This window comes from Eschrichtius robustus, chromosome 7 (genome assembly GCF_028021215.1).
Source record: "Eschrichtius robustus isolate mEscRob2 chromosome 7, mEscRob2.pri, whole genome shotgun sequence".
Taxonomy (NCBI): domain Eukaryota; kingdom Metazoa; phylum Chordata; class Mammalia; order Artiodactyla; family Eschrichtiidae; genus Eschrichtius; species Eschrichtius robustus.
Genome location: NC_090830.1, coordinates 133,790,581 through 133,810,141, shown reverse-complemented (window position 1 = coordinate 133,810,141; position 19,561 = coordinate 133,790,581). Strand labels below are relative to the sequence as shown.

The following is a 19,561-nucleotide window of genomic DNA, read 5'->3' as shown; positions in this document are numbered from 1 at the left end:
TGCCACGTTTGAATTTCCTCCACCTAGTTGGTGCATGTTCTGAACAGCTGCTGGAGTCGTCCTTTAAGAATTCAAATCAGATCCCCTGCTTAAAACCCCACGTGGTGACTCCCTCTTGTGAGAGCACCGGAATCACAACAAACTGCGGAACAATCATCGACAGGAAGACGCTGGAATTCACCAAAAAAGGTACCCCACATCCAGAGACAAAGGAGAAGCCACAATGAGATGGTAGGAGGGGCGCAATCACAATAAAATCAAATCCCATAACCGCTGGGTGGGTGACTCACAAACTGGAGAACACTTACACCACAGAAGTCCACCCACTGGAATGAAGGTTCTGAGCCCCACGTCAGGCTTCCCAACCTGGGAGTCTGGCAACGGGAGGAGGAATTCCTAGAGAATCAGACTTTGAAGGATAGTGGGATTTGATTGCAGGACTTCGACAGGACTGGGGGAAACAGAGACTCCACTCTTGGAGGGCACACACAAAGTAGTGTGCACGTCAGGACCCAGGGGAAGGAGCAGTGACCCCATAGGAGACTGAACGAGACCTACCTGCTAGTGTCGGAGGGTCTCCTGCAGAGGCGGGGGGTGGCTGTGACTCACCGTGAGTACAAGGACACCGGCAGCAGAAGTTCTGGGACGTACTCCTTGGCATGAGCCCTCCCAGAGTCCGCCATTAGCCCCACCAAAGAGCCCAGTAGGCTCCAGTGTTGGGTCGCCTGAGGCCAAACAACCAACAGGGAGGGAACCCAGCCCCTCCCATGAGCAGACAAGTGGATTAAAGTTTTACTGAGCTCTGCCCACCACCAGTCCCTCCCATCAGGAAACTTGCACAAGCCTCTTAGATAGCCTTATCCACCAGAGGGCAGACAGCAGAAGCAAGAAGAACTACAGTTCTGCAGCCTGTGGAAGGAAAACCACATTCACAGAAACATAGGCAAAATGAAAAGGCAGAGGGCTATGCAGCAGATGAAGGAACAAGTTAAACCCCAGAAAAACAACTAAATGAAGTGGAGATAGGAAACCTTCCAGAAAAAGAATTCAGAATAATGATAGTGAAGATGATCCAGGACTTCAGAAAAAGAATGGAGGCAAAGATTGAGAAGGTGCAAGAAATGTTTAACAAAGACCTAGAAGAATTAAAGACCAAACACCTAGAAGAATTAAAGGACAAACAAACAGAGATGAGCAATACAATAACTGAAATGAAAAATACACAAAAAGGAATCAATAGCAGAATAACTGAGGCAGAAGAATGGATAAGTGACCTGGAAGACAGAATGGTGGAATTCACTGCTATGGAACAGAATAAAGAAAAAAGAATGAAAAGAAATGAAGACAGCCTAAGAGACCTCTGGGACAATATTAAATGCAACAACATTCACATTATAGGGGTCCCAGAAGGAGAAGAGAGAGAGAAAAGACCTGAGAAAATACTTGAAGAGATTATAGTCAAAAACTTCCCTAACATGGGAAAGGAAATAGCCACCCAAGTCCAGGAAGCACAGAGAGTCCCAGGCAGGATAAACCCAAGGAGAAACACACCAAGACACATAGTAATCAAATTGGCAAAAATTAAAGGCAAAGAAAAATTGAAAGCAACAAGCGAAAAACAACAACGTACAAGAGAACTTCCATAAGGTTAACAGCTGAATTCTCAGCAGAAACTCTACAAGCCAGAAGGGAGTGGCATGATATATTTAAAGTGATGAAAGGGAAGAACGTACAACCAAGATTACCTGGCAAGGATCTAACTTAGATTCGACGGAGAAATCAAAAGCTTTACAGACAAGAAAAAGCTAACAGAATTCAGCACCACCAAACCAGCTCTACAACAAATGCTAAAGGAACTTCTCTAAGTGGGAAACACAAGAGAAGAAAAGGACCTACAAAAACAAACCCATAACAATTAAGAAAATGGTAATAGGAACATAAATATCGATAATTACCTTAAACGTGATTGGATTAAATGCTCCAACCAAAAGACCCAGGCTTGCTGAATGGATACAAAAACAAGACCCATATATATGCTGTCTACGAGAGACCTACTTCAGACCTAGGGACATATACAGACTGAAAGTGAGGGGATGGAAAAAGATATTCCATGCAAATGGAAATCAAAAGAAAGCTGGAGTAGCTATACTCATATCAGACAAAACAGACTTTAAAATAAAGAATGTTACAAGAGACAAGGAAGGACACTACATAATGATCAAGGGATCAATCCAAGAAGAAGATATAACAATTATAAAAATATATGCACGCAGCATAGGAGCACCTCCATACATAAGGCAACTGCTAACAGCTATAAAAGAGGAAATCGACAGTAAGACATAGTATTGGGGGACTTTAACACCTCACTTACATCACTGGACAGGTCATCCAAACAGAAAATTAATAAGGTAACACAAGCTTTAATTGACACAATAGACCAGGTAGATTTTATTGATAATTATAGGACATTCCATCCAAAAACAGCAGATTACACTTTCTTCTCAAGTGCACACAGAACATTCTCCAGGATAGATCACATCTTGGGTCACAAATCAAGCCTCAGTAAATTTAAGAAAATTGAAATCATATCAAGCATCTTTTCTGACCACAACGCTATGAGATTAGAAATCAATTACAAGGAAAAAAACATAAAAAACACAAACACATGGAGGCTAAACAATACATTACTAAATAACCAAGAGATCACTGAAGAAATCAAAGAGGAAATCAAAAAATACCTAGAGACAAATGACAATGAAAACACGACGATCCAAAACCTATGGGATGCAGCAAAAGCAGTTCTAAGAGGGAAGTTTATAGCAATACAAACCTACCTCAAGAGACAAGAAAAATCTCAAACAAGCTAACCTTACACCTAAAGGACTAGAGAAAGAAAAACAAACAAAACCCAAAGTTAGTAGAAGGAAAGAAATCATAAAGATCATAGCAGAAATAAATGAAATAGAAACAAAGAAAACAATAGCAAAGATCAATAAAACTAAAAGCTGGTTCTTTGAGAAGATAAACAAAATTGATAAACCATTAGCCAGACTCCTCAAGAAAAAGAGGGAGAGGACTCAAATCAATAAAATTAGAAATGAAAAAGGAGAAGTTACAGCAGACACCGCAGAAATACAAAGCATCCTAAGAGACTACCACAAGCAACTCTGTGCCAACAAAATGGACAATGTGGACGAAATGGACAAATTCTTAGAAAGGTATAACCTTCCAAGACTGAACCAGGGAGAAATAGAAAATATGAGCAGACCAATCACAAGTAATGAAATTGAAACTGTGATTAAAACTCTTCCGACAAACAAAAGTTCAGGACCATATGGCTTCACAGGTGAATTCTATCAAACATTTAGAGAAGAGCTAACACCCATCCTTCCCAAACTCTTCTCAAAAAGTGCAGAGGAAGGAAAACTCCCAAACTCATTCTATGAGGCCACCATCACCCTGATACCAAAACCAGAGAAACATACTACAAAAAAAGAAAATTACAGACCAATATCACTGATGAATATAGATGCAAAAATCCTCAACAAAATACTAGCAAACAGAATCCAACAGCACATTAAAGGAATCATACACCATGATCAAGTGGGATTTATCCCAAGGATGCAAGGATTCTTCAGTGTATGCAAATCAATCAATGTGATACACCATATTAACAAATTTTAGAATAAAAACCATAAGATCATATCAATAGATACAGAAAAGGCTTTTGACAAAATTCCACACCCATTAATAATAAAAAACTCTCCAGAAAGTGGGCATAGAGGGAACCTACCTCAACATAATGAAGGCCATATCTGACAACCCACAGCAAAAATCATTCTCAATGGTGAAAAACTGAAAGCATTTCCTCTAAGATCAGGAACAAGAAAAGGATGTCCACTCTCGCCACTATTATTCAACACAGTTTTGGTAGTCCTAGCCATGGCAATCAGAGAAGAAAAAGAAATAAAAGGAATACAAATTGCAAAAGAAGAAGTAAAACTGTCAGTGTTTGCAGATGACATGATACTATACCTAGAGAATCCTAAAGATGCCACTAGAAACCTACTAGAGCTAATCAATGAATTTGGTAAAGTTGCAGGATACAAAATTAATGCACAGAAGTCTCTTGCATTCCTATACACAAATGATGAAAAATCTGAAAGAGATATTAAGGAAACATTCCCATTTACCATTGCAACAAAAAGAATAAAACACCTAGGAATAAACCTACCTAAGGAGACAAAAGACCTGTATGCAGAAAACTATAAGACGCTGATGAAAGAAATTAAAGATGATACCAACAGATGGAAAGATATACCATGTTCTTGGATTGGGAGAATCAATATTGTGAAAATGACTATACTACCCAAAGCAATCTACAGATTCAATGCAATCCCTATCAAACTATCACTGGCATTTTTCACAGAACTAGAACAAAAAATTTCACAATTTGTATGGAAACACAAAAGACTCCGAATAGCCAAAGCAATCTTGAGAAAGAAAAACGGAGCTGGAGGAATCAGACTCCCAGACTTCAGACTGTACTACAAAGTTACAGTAATCAATACAGTATGGTCCTGGCACAAAAACAGAAATATAGATCAATGGAACAGGATAGAAAGCCCAGAGATAAACCCATGCACATATGGTCACCTTATTTTTGATAAACGAGGCAAAAATATACAATGGAGAAGACAGCCTCTTCAATAAGTGGTGCTGGGAAAACTGGACAGCTACATGTAAAAGAATGAAATTAGAACACTCCCTAACACCATACATAAAAATAAACTCAAAATGGATTAAAGACCTAAACGTAAGGCCAGATACTATAAAACTCTTAGAGGACAACATAGGCAGAGCACTCTATGACATAAATCACAGCAAGGTCCTTTTCGACCCACCTCCTAGAGAAATGGTAATAAAAACAAACCTAATGCAACTTAAAAGCTTTTGCACAGCAAAGGAAACCATAAACAAGACGAAAAGACAACACTGAGAATGGGAGAAAATATTTGCAAATGAAGCAACTGACAAAGGATTAATCTCCAAAATTTACAAGCAGCTCATGCAGCTCAATATCAAAAAAACAACCCAATCCAAAAATGGTCAGAAGACCTAAATAGATGTTTCTCCAAAGAAGACATACAGATTGCCAACAAACACATGAAAGAATGCCCCACATCACTAATCATTAGAGAAATGCAAATCAATACTACAATGAGGTATCACCTCACACCAGTTAGAATGGGCATCATCAGAAAATTTTCAAACACCAAATGCTGGAGAGGGTGTGGACACAAGGGAACCCTCTTGCACTGTTGGTGGGAATGTAAATTGATACAGCCACTATGGAGAACATTATGAAGGTTCCGTAAAAAAACTCAAAATAGAACTACCATACGACCCAGCAATCCCGCTACTGGGCATATACCCAGAAAAAACCATAATTCAAAAAGACACATGCACCCCAATGTTCATTGCAGCACTATTTACAATAGCCAGGTCATGGATGCAACCTAAATGCCCATCGACAGACAAATGGATAAAGAAGTTGTGGTACATATATACAATGGAATATTACTCAGCCATAAAAAGGAACGAAATTGGGTCATTTGTAGAGATGTGGATGGATCTAGAGACTGTCTGTCATACAGAGTGAAGTAAGTCAGAAAGAGAAAAACAAATATCGTATACTAACGCATATATGTGGAACCTAGAAAAATGGTACAGATGAACCAGTTTGCAGGGCAGAAATAGAGACACAGATGTAGAGAACAAACATATGGACACCAAGGGGCGAAAGTGCCAGTGGGGTTGGTGGTGGTGTGATGAATTGGGAGACTGGGAGTGACATATATACACTAATATTTATAAAATGGGTAACTAATAAGAACCTGCTGTATTAAAAAAAAATAAAATTAAAAAAAAAAAAAAAAACCCTACGTGGCTCTCCATCTCTTACTCTGGAGGAAAACTCAACAGACTTGCAAATCTCCTTAATAGGCTTGCAAAACCCAACACTGATGCTTCCCATCTCCAGCTGTTACGGAATGCAAGTCTGTGTGCCTGACCCACAGTTAGGCCAAACAATACCGAAACGTAGGGATTTAGTGCAGAGAAAGGTTTATTGCAGGGTTATGCAAGGAGACGGTGGCTCATGCCCCCCAAAAGCCCAAACTCCCCAAAGGGTTTCAGCAAAGCCTTTTTAAAGGCAACCTGAGGGAGGGGCGTGGTTGGTTGTTGCACATTTCCTGGTGTTGGAATCCTTTGTTCTTGTAGCTGTCTGCGTAGGTCAGGTCACAATGTTCCTGTAAACGTCCAACAAGACAAATGTTAGTCTCTGTTCTGCAACTTTTCATCTCTATATGAACAGGAAAGTATTATACCCTTAAAGGTCAGAGCCTTAAGAATGGGCTTTCCTGTCTATTTCAGGCTATAGGCAACATTCTTAACTCAGAGCAAAAGCAGTGGAATACAAAGGTTAAAGTAAAAGAAACATTGCTGATAATGGAGTCAGACTCGTTCTTCCCTATTACACGGCGCCCACTAGAGTCATCGGAGATTCTGGTTCAGGTTCCAGTGCCCACGTGTGGGAATCGTGGTTAGACTCCGCAGGCGGTGGTAAAGTGTATAACCTGGGTGGAGAACCACAGCTGTCACCTCTACTCCCGGCCTGCCTTCTCATGCCCTCGTGCCCCCTCCCTCACACTGTATGCACTGTGTCCCCGGTCCTTCCTCACCCTTCCCTCTACTGGCCCCCACGGCCGGCTCCTGTGGTCATTTGGGTCATGGTTTAATTAACTCCTCCCTGAGGAGCCTTCCTGACCACCCCGCGTCCTCCTTGACCATGTGGCCATGATTCTTTTTCATCACAGCACTTACCTGATACTTTGTAGCTGATCTGTTAATTATCTGACTCCTTCAATAATGAAGTCTCATAGTGGCAGGATCTTATCATTTTTATTTTCTTCTGAGCATTCCCTGGAGGCATAGTAGTTGCTCATTAAATGTAGGAGCCAGGAAGAAGGAAGAAGAGAAAGGGATTTGGGATTGGTCTCCTGGGAAATGGACCAACACTTGTCAGGGCGACCAAAAGATGAAATCTGCAACCAGGGGTTGGTGGCCGTGTTCTGAGGTTGAGGGCATGTGTGGACAGGGCTGGACTGATTTGGACTGAAACCCAGCTCTGCCACTCACTCATTCACTGCATAAACCTGAGCAGGAAACCCTTGGCCCTTTGAACTTTGATTTTCCAACCCTAAAATACAAAAAAATTATGAGTATGTCACAGGGTTGGTGTGAAGATCTATGGCGATCCAATAAACACTAGCTGTTTATTATAAGTAGTAATGCTGACCCGCAGGTGTCACCCTGCCCCCTCCCCTCTTCCTGCCGCTTTCCCTCTCAAAGTGCCAAATAGGGTTCTTTTTACTCTAGTGAGGTTGGGAGCCATTAGCGACACACTTCATTTATTTCAAACAGCTTCCTCCAGGGAGGTAGAGCCTTGCTTTCTTCCTCTCTTCCATCCCATCCAGAAAGCAACCCCACTATCCATCACGTGGGCCTGGTGCTGTTATGAAAACTCAAAATCAGCAGCAGCCAGAGAGGTGTGGGGTGGGCCCTCTTGGATACAGACATGCTTGTTTTGCACCTAACATGGGCTGCTGGGCCCAGAATTTCAACTTGTGCTGAGGCACAGCGGGCAGAGAAGAGTTCAGAAAACAAAACAGTGGAGGTGCCAGATAGCTCACATTTGCTTTTGTTTCCTCTTGGAAATAAGACCAAAGCTTCATTGTGGTATCAGGTGCTCAAAAGAAACAAATCAAACCGAACCAAAACAAAAACAGAACTAACTTCTGAGGGGAGACCACATACAATTGAACTGAGATTATAGAAATGTTATAAATGCACTTTGTAACATTTCTGTTCCCTTGGGGTACCCTGCATCTGTTCACATCAGCCTTTCCCTAATCCTGAGTGGCTCCTGAGGAATGCTGGTGCAGACCCAAGTCTAAGTCTTTGTAGGAGGCTCCTTCTCCCTGCCTCAGTGGGAGTCTTCAGGTGGACACATATTTGCTTGCCCGAGACCCTGACTGCCTTAAGGTGACAGCCCATTTCTTTGGGATGCTGCTGGGATTTTCCTGAGGTCCCGGGTTCTGGCCGGGGCCTTTCTGGTGTGTGAGCAGAGGGTGGGCGCTGGGCGGCGTCTCTGCAGATCAGTCTTCATGGCGACCTTGACTCTCCTGGTTCACATGGCCCAGTGCCTTTCCAAACACTGGGGGCGTTTTCCCTTCACTGGGAAAACTCTTCTGATTTCTTTCTCTTTTCTTCTATTTTTCCTTTGAATCTTGTCTTTGAAGTTGAATAATGGTGCCATCTTTTTCTTTTATGTTTTTAACCAGACAGAATACAAGTTCAGCCACTGTGTTGTTTCCATATTGTAAATCGGTAGCTGTATTATAGTTCCGCAGAGGGGAAGAGATGTCTTCGTATCCATGCCTCTATCCCACCTTCTTGTATATTCCTGGAAAATTCTGTATATTCTCAAGCCTGAGAAACCTTCGGTGGCTCCACTGGAGTATTGAGCGAGGGGGGGACAGGCCCAGGTGGGGGAGACTGACAGAAACATGGTGGGGTCTTGGCTGGGCGTCACAGGCAGCCCACTGCAACTCCGTGATTGAAGGACACCGAGTCACCTGTCTGCTTATGCTGAATGAAGGCAGGGGAGCTGGTTACCATCCAGGGGTTCCAGGCAGTATGTGTGGCGGCTGCTCAGACGTGTCCCCATGCAAACAAGCACCCCCGTGAAACATTTTTGTGTGCCAGCCTCTTGGCTGACCCATAGGGCTGAGAGTCTCATGGGGATTTCAGAGTTATCGCAAAAGGGTATACACTATTTTTGAAAAAACACAGACCATTTTTAAGTGTGCCATCTGTAAATATCCTTGTGATGAGTAATATGTACTTTCATTAAAAAAAATTCCAGACTCATAGTCATTTTTAGCCACTGTGTACTTTCTTATAGGACACCAGACAGACATTACTATTATGTTGTTGTCCATTACATTTTCTGACCTTGGAAAGGGCTAATCTCTCCACCAGAAAGGATGCAGAGGCCGAGCATCCCTGATGGAGACTACAATTGTGAGTGAAAGCTCCTGCTCTCAAAGTGTTCTAGCAATAGTGGGAGATTTCCTTGTCCTGAGAGGCACCAAAAACCTAGTGTGGAGATTTTCTGTGGATGGGATGACCTCACACCCAGGGCCCTGCACCCAGAGCGACACTGAAACACATTTTCGTGCCACAGTGGCACTACCCCAGTAAACTGTGACTCTTTATTGCTAAATGAAGCATGCAAAGGAGTCACTGACCATAAAGTCTATTAGATGTTAACCTTGAACTTCATGCCCATATTTAACTGTTGTCAAGACCAACCTGTTGGTTGTTGATTTCAATACAACTGTGCATGGTGTGTGTGTCTACTGAGTCCTGCTGTGTTTGTAACAGACTGGGCTTAGATTAAGGATGGATAACAGAGAGTGAACCAAGCCCACCATGCTGTTTCTCTAGAAATGTGCAACATCTGTACCTTCTGAAATTAATCCTCTTTCCACTTTTTTTTTTCCAGATAACTTGTTTAAACCGAAAGAAAGGTACATTTCAGAGAAGGAGATGCACATGCGATCTAAAAGGTACTTGGTTATATTGTGTGAGGTCAAAAAAGTGGAGGAGGAGGGAGGAGGGATGGCTTGATGGATCCAGGCACTGTCCAGCTGGGCCACTATTTCTAGGTCCACGTTTAAGCTCTGAGGTCTTCTTGGCCGTGGATTTGAAAAGCAGGCTGAAAGAAGTGAAGTTGTTGAATTGCGCCTCTGAATGCTAATGTCGTTCTTGGAAAAACCTTAGGAAAGTGGTGGGTCTTGGATTCTGAACCAGTCCTGTAACTGGTCTCTAAGACATCCCCAGACTCATAACAGGAACGCTTCTGCGCTTTCCCGTCGTTGCTCTGGGCAGGTGCTCTTTGTCACTGTGTACCTTCGCAGGTAATTTTATGAGGAGGAGGGAAGCTGGGTCTCCTGGGGGCCTTGACAGTGGCAGAGCCTGGAGAGAAGCATCCAGACTTGGAGGCCGACGGTGCATGGGGCCGGCGAAGCCACAGAGGGCCACGAGCCGGCCTTTTTGGCACTGCGTCACCGGCGGGCTTGGCGGCCCTGCTGCCCGCAAACTCTCCCTGTCCTGCTTGGCTGGTTGCTATTCTAGACGCCCACTCATTCTCACCAACACACAAAGGCTGCCATTCTTTCTGAGACCTGGCCTCCCAGCCCAAATGTAATAACTTGACAGAGTTTGCCAAGTTCATCCAAGTGAAATGTCATTAGTTTATAATAAAATATCTAGCACTGGGAGGAACTGTAACAATTAAACCAAATTGATAGTGCAACTTAGAGAAACCATTAAAATAGGAAGAATACATTTCTCCCCACTCCAGGCACAAAATCTCTGCTTTCCCATGATTATATTGTTTCCATGACAATTAGCCAACTTTGATTATCTGTAGGGAACCTCTTTGTAAATAAAAAAGTAAAAGTGAGGAGGAAGGGAACCATCCCATTAACGACCCAATGCGCAGCTTTCTAACTGGGGTTTTTAAAGGGCCACTGGGTTTCAAGACCCGCCGTTTCAGAAGTGCAAAGTTGTGTATACCTCACGCCAAAAGTATTCCTTTTTCAATTTGGTGGAAAATTCAGCCACATCTTCCCCTCCTGGTCCCTAAGTCCAGAGCTGCTATTGTGGAGACTTGAAATTAAAATGTAGATCTCAAAGCAGCATTCGTGGACAGAGTATCACCACGTCATTTTACTGAAGAGGAAACTGAGGCTTTGAGAGGACCAATGAGCAGAGTGACGCTGTTCCCCACATCATGGCTTCCCTGGCTGGAAGCCAGGTCTCCTCAGATGTGCTCAGTAACGGGACTTCCGCTCTGCTCTGTGGGCTGCGCCCTGGGTGGGCTCAGACCCCGGGTCTCAGGCCTCACGCACCCACAGAAGCACACTGGAGCTTCCTTTGCTCTTGTATTCTTTGTTATTAGTTATATTATTAAATTACATTTTCATTAAAAAAAATTCAAACAGAGGAGAGAGAGCTGAAGTCCCTCATGACCGACTGTCCCCCCCTCCCGCCCCACCTCCCAGCCTGGTACTTTCTCCAGAGACACCACAGTTGTCAGCAGCCTATATATCATTCCAGGCCCTTCTCTCTGCCTGAAAATAGACGTTTATTTGTACGTCTATTTAGACGTACAAATTAGATAACCATTTAGTATCTAATTAGGTAACTATTATTAGTTATCTAATTCTTAACCATAAATGGGATCATGCTATATATAGTATTATCTTTCTGTAGCTTGCTTCTTTTACTTTGTGTCTGTGAGGTCTTCTTCTATGTCAGAAGACATGGATGGTTTTCCTCATTGACGCAGAGCGGTCCATTGTACAAATGTGCCGTAATTTATTGAGAATGCTCTGTTAAGAAAATACTGCAGCAGAAGCTCCAGGGCGGAGGCCTAGGAATCTTTATCCTAAACTCCCCACAAGATCAGAGGGTCAGGATCAGGAAGATGCGTCTCTATGGATCCAGAAGGATTTCCACTGTGGGGCTCTGGGACATGTCAGATTTCCTACTCATCCTGACGGTCTTCTCCTGGTCTCCTCTAGAATTGCTCTTGGATTGGGCAATCGTGTGTTCATTTATTCATTTAGATCATGTCGATGCCCTCAGTGTGCCAGGCACTGTGCTATGTGCAAGCAATTCCCAGGTCACTCTACGCTACATGATTGGGGAACAGCGTTGCATGAAGTCAGACAGACCGAGGCCGGGCTCCCAGCCCCTCATTCACCAGCCGAGGGACGTCACTGGCCTCCTGACCTCGCTGGGGCTGGGTTCCTCACTCCCATAACAGCAGGACACTGGACGGTGTCTCTTCCAACTGTCGTGAGGGCTACCCGGGAAAATTCGTGTCAGACGATTAACCTAGTAAGGAGCTCTCTTGCACTGTTGGTGGGAATGTAACTTGGCGCAGCCGCGATGGAGAACAGTATGGAGGTTCCTTTAAAAACTAAAACTAGAACTACCATATGATCCAACAATCCCACTTCTGAGCATATATTGAGGGAAAACCATAATTCGAAAAGACACATGCACCCCAATGTTCACTGCAGCACTATTCACAATAGCCAGGACATGCAAGCAACCTAAGTGTCCATCGACAGATGAATGGATAAAGAAGATGTGGTCTACATATACAATGGAATATTACTCGGCCATAAAAAAGAATGAAATAATGCCATTTGTGGCAACATGGATGGACCTAGAGATGATCATACTAAGTGAAGTAGGTCAGACAGAGAAAGACAGATATCATATGATATCAATTATATGTGGAATCTAAAAAAATAATGATAGAAATGAACTTATCTGCAAAACAGAAATAGACCCACAGACATAGAAAACAAACTTATGGTTACCAAAGGGGAAAGGTGGGAAGGGTAAATTAGGAGTTTGGGGTTAACACATACACACTACTATATATAAAATAGATAACCAACAAGGACCTACTGTATAGCACAGGGAACTAGAATCAATACTTTGCAATAACCTATAAAGGAAAAGAATCTGAAAAATAATATATATGTATATGTATAACTGAATCACTGCTCTACACCTGAAACTAACATAACATTGTAAATCAGCTATATTTCAATACAAAATAAATAGATAAAAGTTTTAAAGAGGTAAATTCATAAAAAGATTATTAGCCTGGTGCCCTATAACCAAGACCATGTCACCTGCTAATATTGTCATCATCAACACTTGTATAGTTTGTAATTATTATTTTAAGAGGGCAACATGTTAAACAAATTTTGTCTGGCTTTCAAACATGAGAGAAAATAAAACAAGAGATGTTAAGCCAAGTGCCACGTGTACAGCACCCCAAAAGCTCAGGCTACAGTGTCTCCTCTGTCTCTGTGGGTTCCAGCAGAAATCTTGTTTGGCATCAGTACATAAACAATTTCTGTAGGGAAGTAAGAAGAAAGGGCCCAGAAGAAGGGTCCCTCAGGCCCTGCTTGTATCTTGGAAGCTCCTAATTTTACACCAGGACATAGAACATAATATCAATACATATGCCTGAGAGGTATTTGGAAACAGCTTAACTAGGAATGCAGTAGGTAAAGCGGCAAACACACACATATTTTATGTGTGTGCCATTCCAGTACAAATCCTGCTACTTCCATTGATTCGCTGCTCCTTTTCTAAGTCATAGGGAGACAAAAATTGAGTGGCAAAAAGGTATTTGGTAAAAGGTAAGTTTACACTCAGAGTGGCAAAGCGGTAGGTCTAGGATCTCTCATTTTGCAAGCAAGTGGTTAATTATCGTAGAAGATGGAGGGACAAGAAAAGTGACTTCTGATTAAACAACTGGCCTCTCCAGCTTTGCCCTGGGTGGGGCTCCATCTGCTACGTGGCCCCTGCCTGAGCAGCCCCATCTGGAGATGGTCAGGGCAGCCCCGGGTCTTGGGGTCTCACAGATGCGAGGCGGCCCATGTGCAGCTGATCGTCCCTTTGAAATGGAAGAGCCTGCTGACAAGGGAGGACACAGATCCACAGCAGACACACGCTGTCTCGCTACCACTCAGAATGTTTTCTGAATCTGTTTCAGAATCTATAATAACTTGCCGGAAGTTAGAAAGAAAAAAGAAGAACAAAAGAAAAGGGTGATCTTACAGAGTAACAGACTCCGGGCCGAAGTCTTCAAAAAGGTAACGGCCCGGCCGCCAGCAGGTGTGACGTGTGTGTGGTGCCCAGATGCTGACTCTGAACTTGACTTCTTTGTCTCTAATTCCCTAGCAATTACTGGACCAGCTCCTTCAAAGGAACGCAGTCTAACCACAGGCTGCCCTGCTGACCCTCTACCTGGACCTGGGATGACTTCAAACGCTGGATAAGCCATTAAACTTAGCATTACCTTCATGACGTGAAACACTTATTTTACTTTTGATTTTTTTTTTTTTTTCCATAAAGGACAGCATAGCTTCCTGAATTGCTGACCCAAACCAAACAGAAACAATAACGCTTGAGGAAATGGGCCATCAGACTGCAGTGGGGTAATCAACTAAACTGGCCCCACTCGATACAGTCCCTTCATTGTTTTTTACTTCTGAATATTATCTTTTGCTTCTGGTTTTTCCCCCTGCCATTTCCACTCAGGCGGAAAGGTCTTCTATGCTCAAGTGGGCTTAGATCCCTGGGAGCTGGGTTTTCTTTTCATCGAATTTCTAGGACCTAAAATACATCACTTTCAAAATACCAATCTCAACTTCTGCCAGTTCTGCAAACTCCAAATTTGGGGATATCACCCAGTGTGTTTGAAACCTCTCTGGGTGTGTGTGCCACGTAATACTGAAGGCAGACTTTGGAACTAGGCGGGCGCTCTGCCAGAGGCTGGGGACATGTGACCTGTTTCTTGGTGACCTGGGGTGATCAGAGCAGCCCTCACTACTCCCAGGACCTGCCTTCGTTTAGCAAAAGAGCCTATTTCCATGGAAGTCGTGAGGGCAGAATTGGCTGAAAAAAGTTGTAGGTAACTTCAGTGTTTTCTGTAAACCCTCCAGCCCCCAAAAATAGCTGTGTTGCTGAAAATGGCCTGATGGCTCCAACTCTAACGTTTGTTCCTCCAAACAATTACAATGCCCATTATTTATGAATGTGCGTTTGGGGAGTGAAGAGCAATAGTTTTATCAAAAATGGAAATAAATGCAATTATTACAAAAAGTATTGCTCTATTCCATGTTCTGTGTTATGAACCAAGCAGCCAGTACAGATGGTGCTCAGAGAGAAATGTCACCAAGGTCCAGTGGGGACCTCTGACCTGCGCCTGTGCCACCACCTTCTGACCATCACAGCCCCCAGGTCAGGGCCCTTGCTCTTCCCGATGCCTGGGGAGAAGGTTTTTCCCAGAGAGCTGGCATGAGAGGCGTCGGGATGTTGTTGAGAGCAAGGTTAGGGTCCTGAAGTCCCCACATCTCACTAGGAATCTCCCCGGGGATGAGAAGGCAGTTTAGGGGATTAGGCAGGAGCCCTGGTGACACTTCTGTCCCTTTCCCTCCTCCCACGGCTGCATACACCGTCCCCTCTTCCTGGAATGCCTTTCCTCTGCGTATCTGCTGGAAAACTATTTGAAAGCTCGGCCTCTGAGTTCTCTCCTGTCACGTCTCCTCTACCCTGCCCTCGGTTTGGATGGGCACTTCACCCTGGGGGCACGTGGCGTCAGAACCTGTGCAGTGTTGCCCAGCAAGGTGATCTGACCACGCCACCATGAGTGGAGACTCTGGATTCACGTCTTGGCTGCACTACTCCCTGGTCTGTGGCTGTAGGCAAGGGTGTCAGTCTGGATCCCATCAGGAGAGAGGAACCTCACAGCAGCGTGAACAGGGGAGTTTAATGTACACGGTTATAAACCGTAACAGAGGATTGGAGTAATGCGGGATTGGCAACTGAGCAGTAAAGAGAACTCAAAAGAACACAGGTGGGAATAGCAGATAAAGGGGCAGAGCTGCCCTGAGGACAGGGGCTCCCCAGGTTCCTGGGCTGGGATCCAGGCATTGTTAGAAATGCAGTAGTTGTGGTTCAGCAGGTGCAGAGGGGTTTCTGGGGTGCCATGTGGATGGGACCTGCTGGAAATCCACTCTCTAGGAGGCAGGGGGAGCTGTCTCCTTGGAGGCACTCTGCTACAGCACCACCTGAGGGAGGTGCTGGGGTAGGCAGCTGGCCACCGAGTGCCGCCGGTAGCTTGACCTGTAGGAACTGGGTGGGTGGATGGGGAGGGCACGTTTGCAGGGACCTTGGGCCACTGTCCCTGGTGTGGGAAGCCATGCCCGTCTCCTCCTGCAGTGTCTCTCCTGCTCCCTCTACTGGCAAAGCATGGCAGTGTGCCAGCAGGTAGAGGGGAAACATTTCAAGGGCCTGGATCCATTTTAACAGAGAAGGCAAAAAGGGTGCATTTGGAGGTGTGGGATGATATACTGACTGGTGTGGCCAGTTATTTAACCTTGCCTCAGTTTGCTTATCTATCAAATGGAGATAGGTTTGTTATAGGAATGGAATAAGCCAGTGTGAGTTGAGTGCTTAGAAGGGTGCCTGGCCCAAAGCAAATAGCCTGAGTGTGTCCTGTCATATGTACATAGACGTGGAAGTAGAGTGTCCTGATAAACCCTGAGCACAGAGCCAGCAGTTGTTCATTCTCATAACCCCTCAGCTTGGCACTGAGAAGATGCACCAAAAAGACTTGAATTTGTAGACGTTGCTACAGCAAAAATCAGTCGTACAAACAGGATGCTTTGCAAACGTGTTGTCTCTCAAGCTCTTCTCACTCTTAGAAACAATTTCAACAGCATGGTTAGGCTTGCCCTTAAGCTTAATTCGGCTTTTGTGAAATTACTAGGCCTCTTCCGGATTTTTTGTTTTCATCGAATCTGATATTAGTTTAGGATAGTCTTTCTTAGGTAGCTATCCTGCCACACCTTTTCCTTATTTTTCTTTAATATCTTCAGAGAGTTTCCAAAGCTTTCCCTAACCAGTAATTTAAATTCAGGGCCCACCACTTCTAGACAGTTCTGTGACACTTTCTAAAAAGTGGATTTATGTGAGCTAACATCTAAATATCTCAGAATGCCTCGATGGAGCCAGCTTTCAACAATGTCCACGAAGGGCTTCCCCCCCTCTTTGCAAACCTGATGTCAAGTGTTTAAATCAAAAGAATAAATCAAAGCCCACCTGAGATTAAATGCCACTGAATAATGTATTTCTTAAGACAGTCTTAACTAAGGTGCCTGAAATAAGTAGTGGGTAGGAATATACGATGTCTGGCTTGAGCCGGTCTTCCCTCTGGACAGCCAGCTCAGGACAAGACTGCAAATTAAAGTTTTGGTTTCTGCTCAACTGATTTTTTCTCTATTATTGTAGTTGTTGCTGTTTTGTTTTTTAATGCTGATGAGTGAATTTCAGATATCCAGCATTTCTTTTCTGTTATAATGAGGTTGTAGCAGAAATATAATAATGTTATAATAAATATGAAAGTAAAGGTTTGAGTCATAATAGCTGTCCCTATAGTTCTGTCAGGAATTGGTCATCCATGTGCTGGATTCTCTTATTAAAATCAGACTTCGGGAAAGACTAGGGTTTTGAAATTCTAAGTAGAATTTATCATTGTAACTTCAATAATCAAATTCTGTCCTAGAGCTGATTTCTTTACATCGAAGTTTGTTTGGGTTCTGGCATGGAGCAATCCTTCAATGATAACGCAAGTAGCAGGAGTTAAAGTTTTGTAGCTGGTATTTGTGAGCTCAGACCAGGCAACATTTGGAATCATTTGAGACGGACAGACCAGACGGTCCCAGCACCAGCCTGCCTTGCTGTGGTCTCCACGACTTCACGTCGAAGGAGAAATGCCTATTTTGGTGATTTGTCCTCTCCGCCCGCTGGTAATGGAATAATGGAAAAACAATTGCCTGGGTTTTTTCTTAGCCAGCGTCTATTGCCAACCCAACTTCCTGGAAGCTGTGTGCTCCCTGGGTGAGTCAGCAAATGCTTGCTCAGATGAAACAAGGCTCGCTGAAAGAACTATTCGCGAGACAACCAATTGTTGAAAAGTGTTTGAAAATCCTATTCCCTCAGAAGTCCTCCCACGTCGGCACTTGTTGGTATAAAAGTTGCAGGCCATGGACCTGGTCTCCAACCGTATCAAGTGGCCAACAGGCTGAGCGTGAGGCAGATCAGATGCAGAACAAGAGGAAGGGGATGTGCGGCCACCTCACCCCACTGGAGGGTCTCTGACAGCAGGGACGGGCGGGCTCTGGGTTAAGGAAGTAAGAACGTGATGGCAAAAAAAGAAAAAGATTCACTGTGGGTTTGCGTGAGAGTGTGGGCATGTGCATTAAAAGCAAAGGAAATGATCTGTGAAGTGATTAAAATGAGTCTATCAGCACATGGTTCTCCGTTACAGAGTTCATTGTATTTGTACTTTCATCAATACTTGATGATGACCCAGGAATGTCTAGCTAAATAGAAACCTTTTGGAATCGGCTGTGCCTGAGCTGAACGAGCCACCCCAAGGACTGAAACACTTTGGAAGTCACTCCAGCCTCCTCTGTCCCCCGTGGACACGATGTCCCCCACTTCTCTGGAGAGCAGGCTGTCAGCAACTTCCCTGAGACTCCACGGCCCGTCTCCCCACCGTCGGGCTGCTGGTCTGGGAGAGGCGGGCTCCTCCATGCAGATGTTTTCTCCACATGGAGCATAGTGACAATATTGGCACGTTGCCCCCCAAATGGAGGGTTTCTTTCAAGTCCGTCGGCTGCCTCAGGCAGAGTTCCGATGCTGGGACCCCAAGAGACTGTCTGAGGTAGTTGTCTGGCGTGTGCGTAGGGGGGCAGGCGTTGAAATCCTTCCCCTTTCTCTTGCTTCTCTAAGAAGGTTTTCACATCCGCTTCAGGGCTGCTGCTATTACCTGCCAGACTGCGGCCGGAAACGTGACTTCAAGCAGTGGTCTTTCTCTCAGATCTTCACACATCAGGACCTTGACAAAGGGGTCGGGGGGTGGGGAGACTTGCCTTGCCTCTAGGATCTTCAGAAAGGCTGGGTTGTTCTTATCAAAGCTTAAAAGGGAAGAGAGAGAAGTTTTGGGGTCTAACTTGCAGCTGGGGAAAAAAAAATTAAGAATTTCTTTAAACCTTTTGGATGAGACAACGCCAAGCGTGAAAGACATAGGAAAAATGTCCTGTGGATGACTTTCAGAGCATCCTTCCTTTGTTCCAATAGCTGAACTTTGCTGACATGCCTGAAATGGGGCAACAGCTGTAACTGACATCAGAGGAAAGGTATTACAACCGTTACCCATGTCAACTGCATACGACGTGTAATATCTTTTCATCGGAGCCGATGGGGCCGGCTGCCTTACTTGCCCACTGATGTCAGCAGGAGGGAAATTATAAATCTTTTCACTGCTGCCTATTTAGAAAGAAAGAAACCCACACCGTGTGTTAAATCCACTGTGGTTCCTCGTGACTCTTGTTATTACACGGATGCTGAAAGAATTAGTGATAATCCACTTCACGGTTATGTGTTGCCAGATATGTGCTTAGCGTTAAAAGCGATTGCGCGCACGTACAGAACTTCTGTGTTTGTTTTTGTTTAAAAATATACCTGGAGGCTGGTTAGGCCAGATTAAATTATTATATGCTGACATAATTATAATTCCAAGTCTTGCTCTCTCCGTTGAAACGTTTATTAAGTCCAAATGACAAAATAATCCAGGATATTTTTCTGGGTTTTTGGTAGCCTGTGACATTTCATTAGCAAGGCTGAGCCTACGCCTCTGCAATGGATGAGAAAGATTTGTGCATGCATTAAACTGGGGTGGGTAGACATCAGTATTTCTAGGTGGTGGAATTGATTCTAATTGGTGATGTATGCTTTTGCGGAATTTGTTTCAGATTGGGGTGTT

The 19,561-nt window shown here is 44.0% G+C and overlaps 1 protein-coding gene across 3 annotated transcripts in view; it reads left to right on the top strand.

The window, feature by feature from the left end:
• Positions 1–13,947, top strand: part of C7H10orf90 (chromosome 7 C10orf90 homolog) — a 232,427-nt gene extending 218,480 nt beyond the window's left edge. For all 3 annotated transcript variants that reach the window (XM_068549080.1, XM_068549077.1, XM_068549079.1), the window contains 3 exons: positions 9,632–9,695; positions 13,721–13,820; positions 13,909–13,947. In XM_068549080.1, coding sequence (XP_068405181.1) covers positions 9,632–9,695; positions 13,721–13,820; positions 13,909–13,947 — 203 coding nt within the window. The remainder of the gene's footprint in view (positions 1–9,631; positions 9,696–13,720; positions 13,821–13,908) is intronic.
• The last annotated feature ends 5,614 nt before the right edge of the window (positions 13,948–19,561 follow it).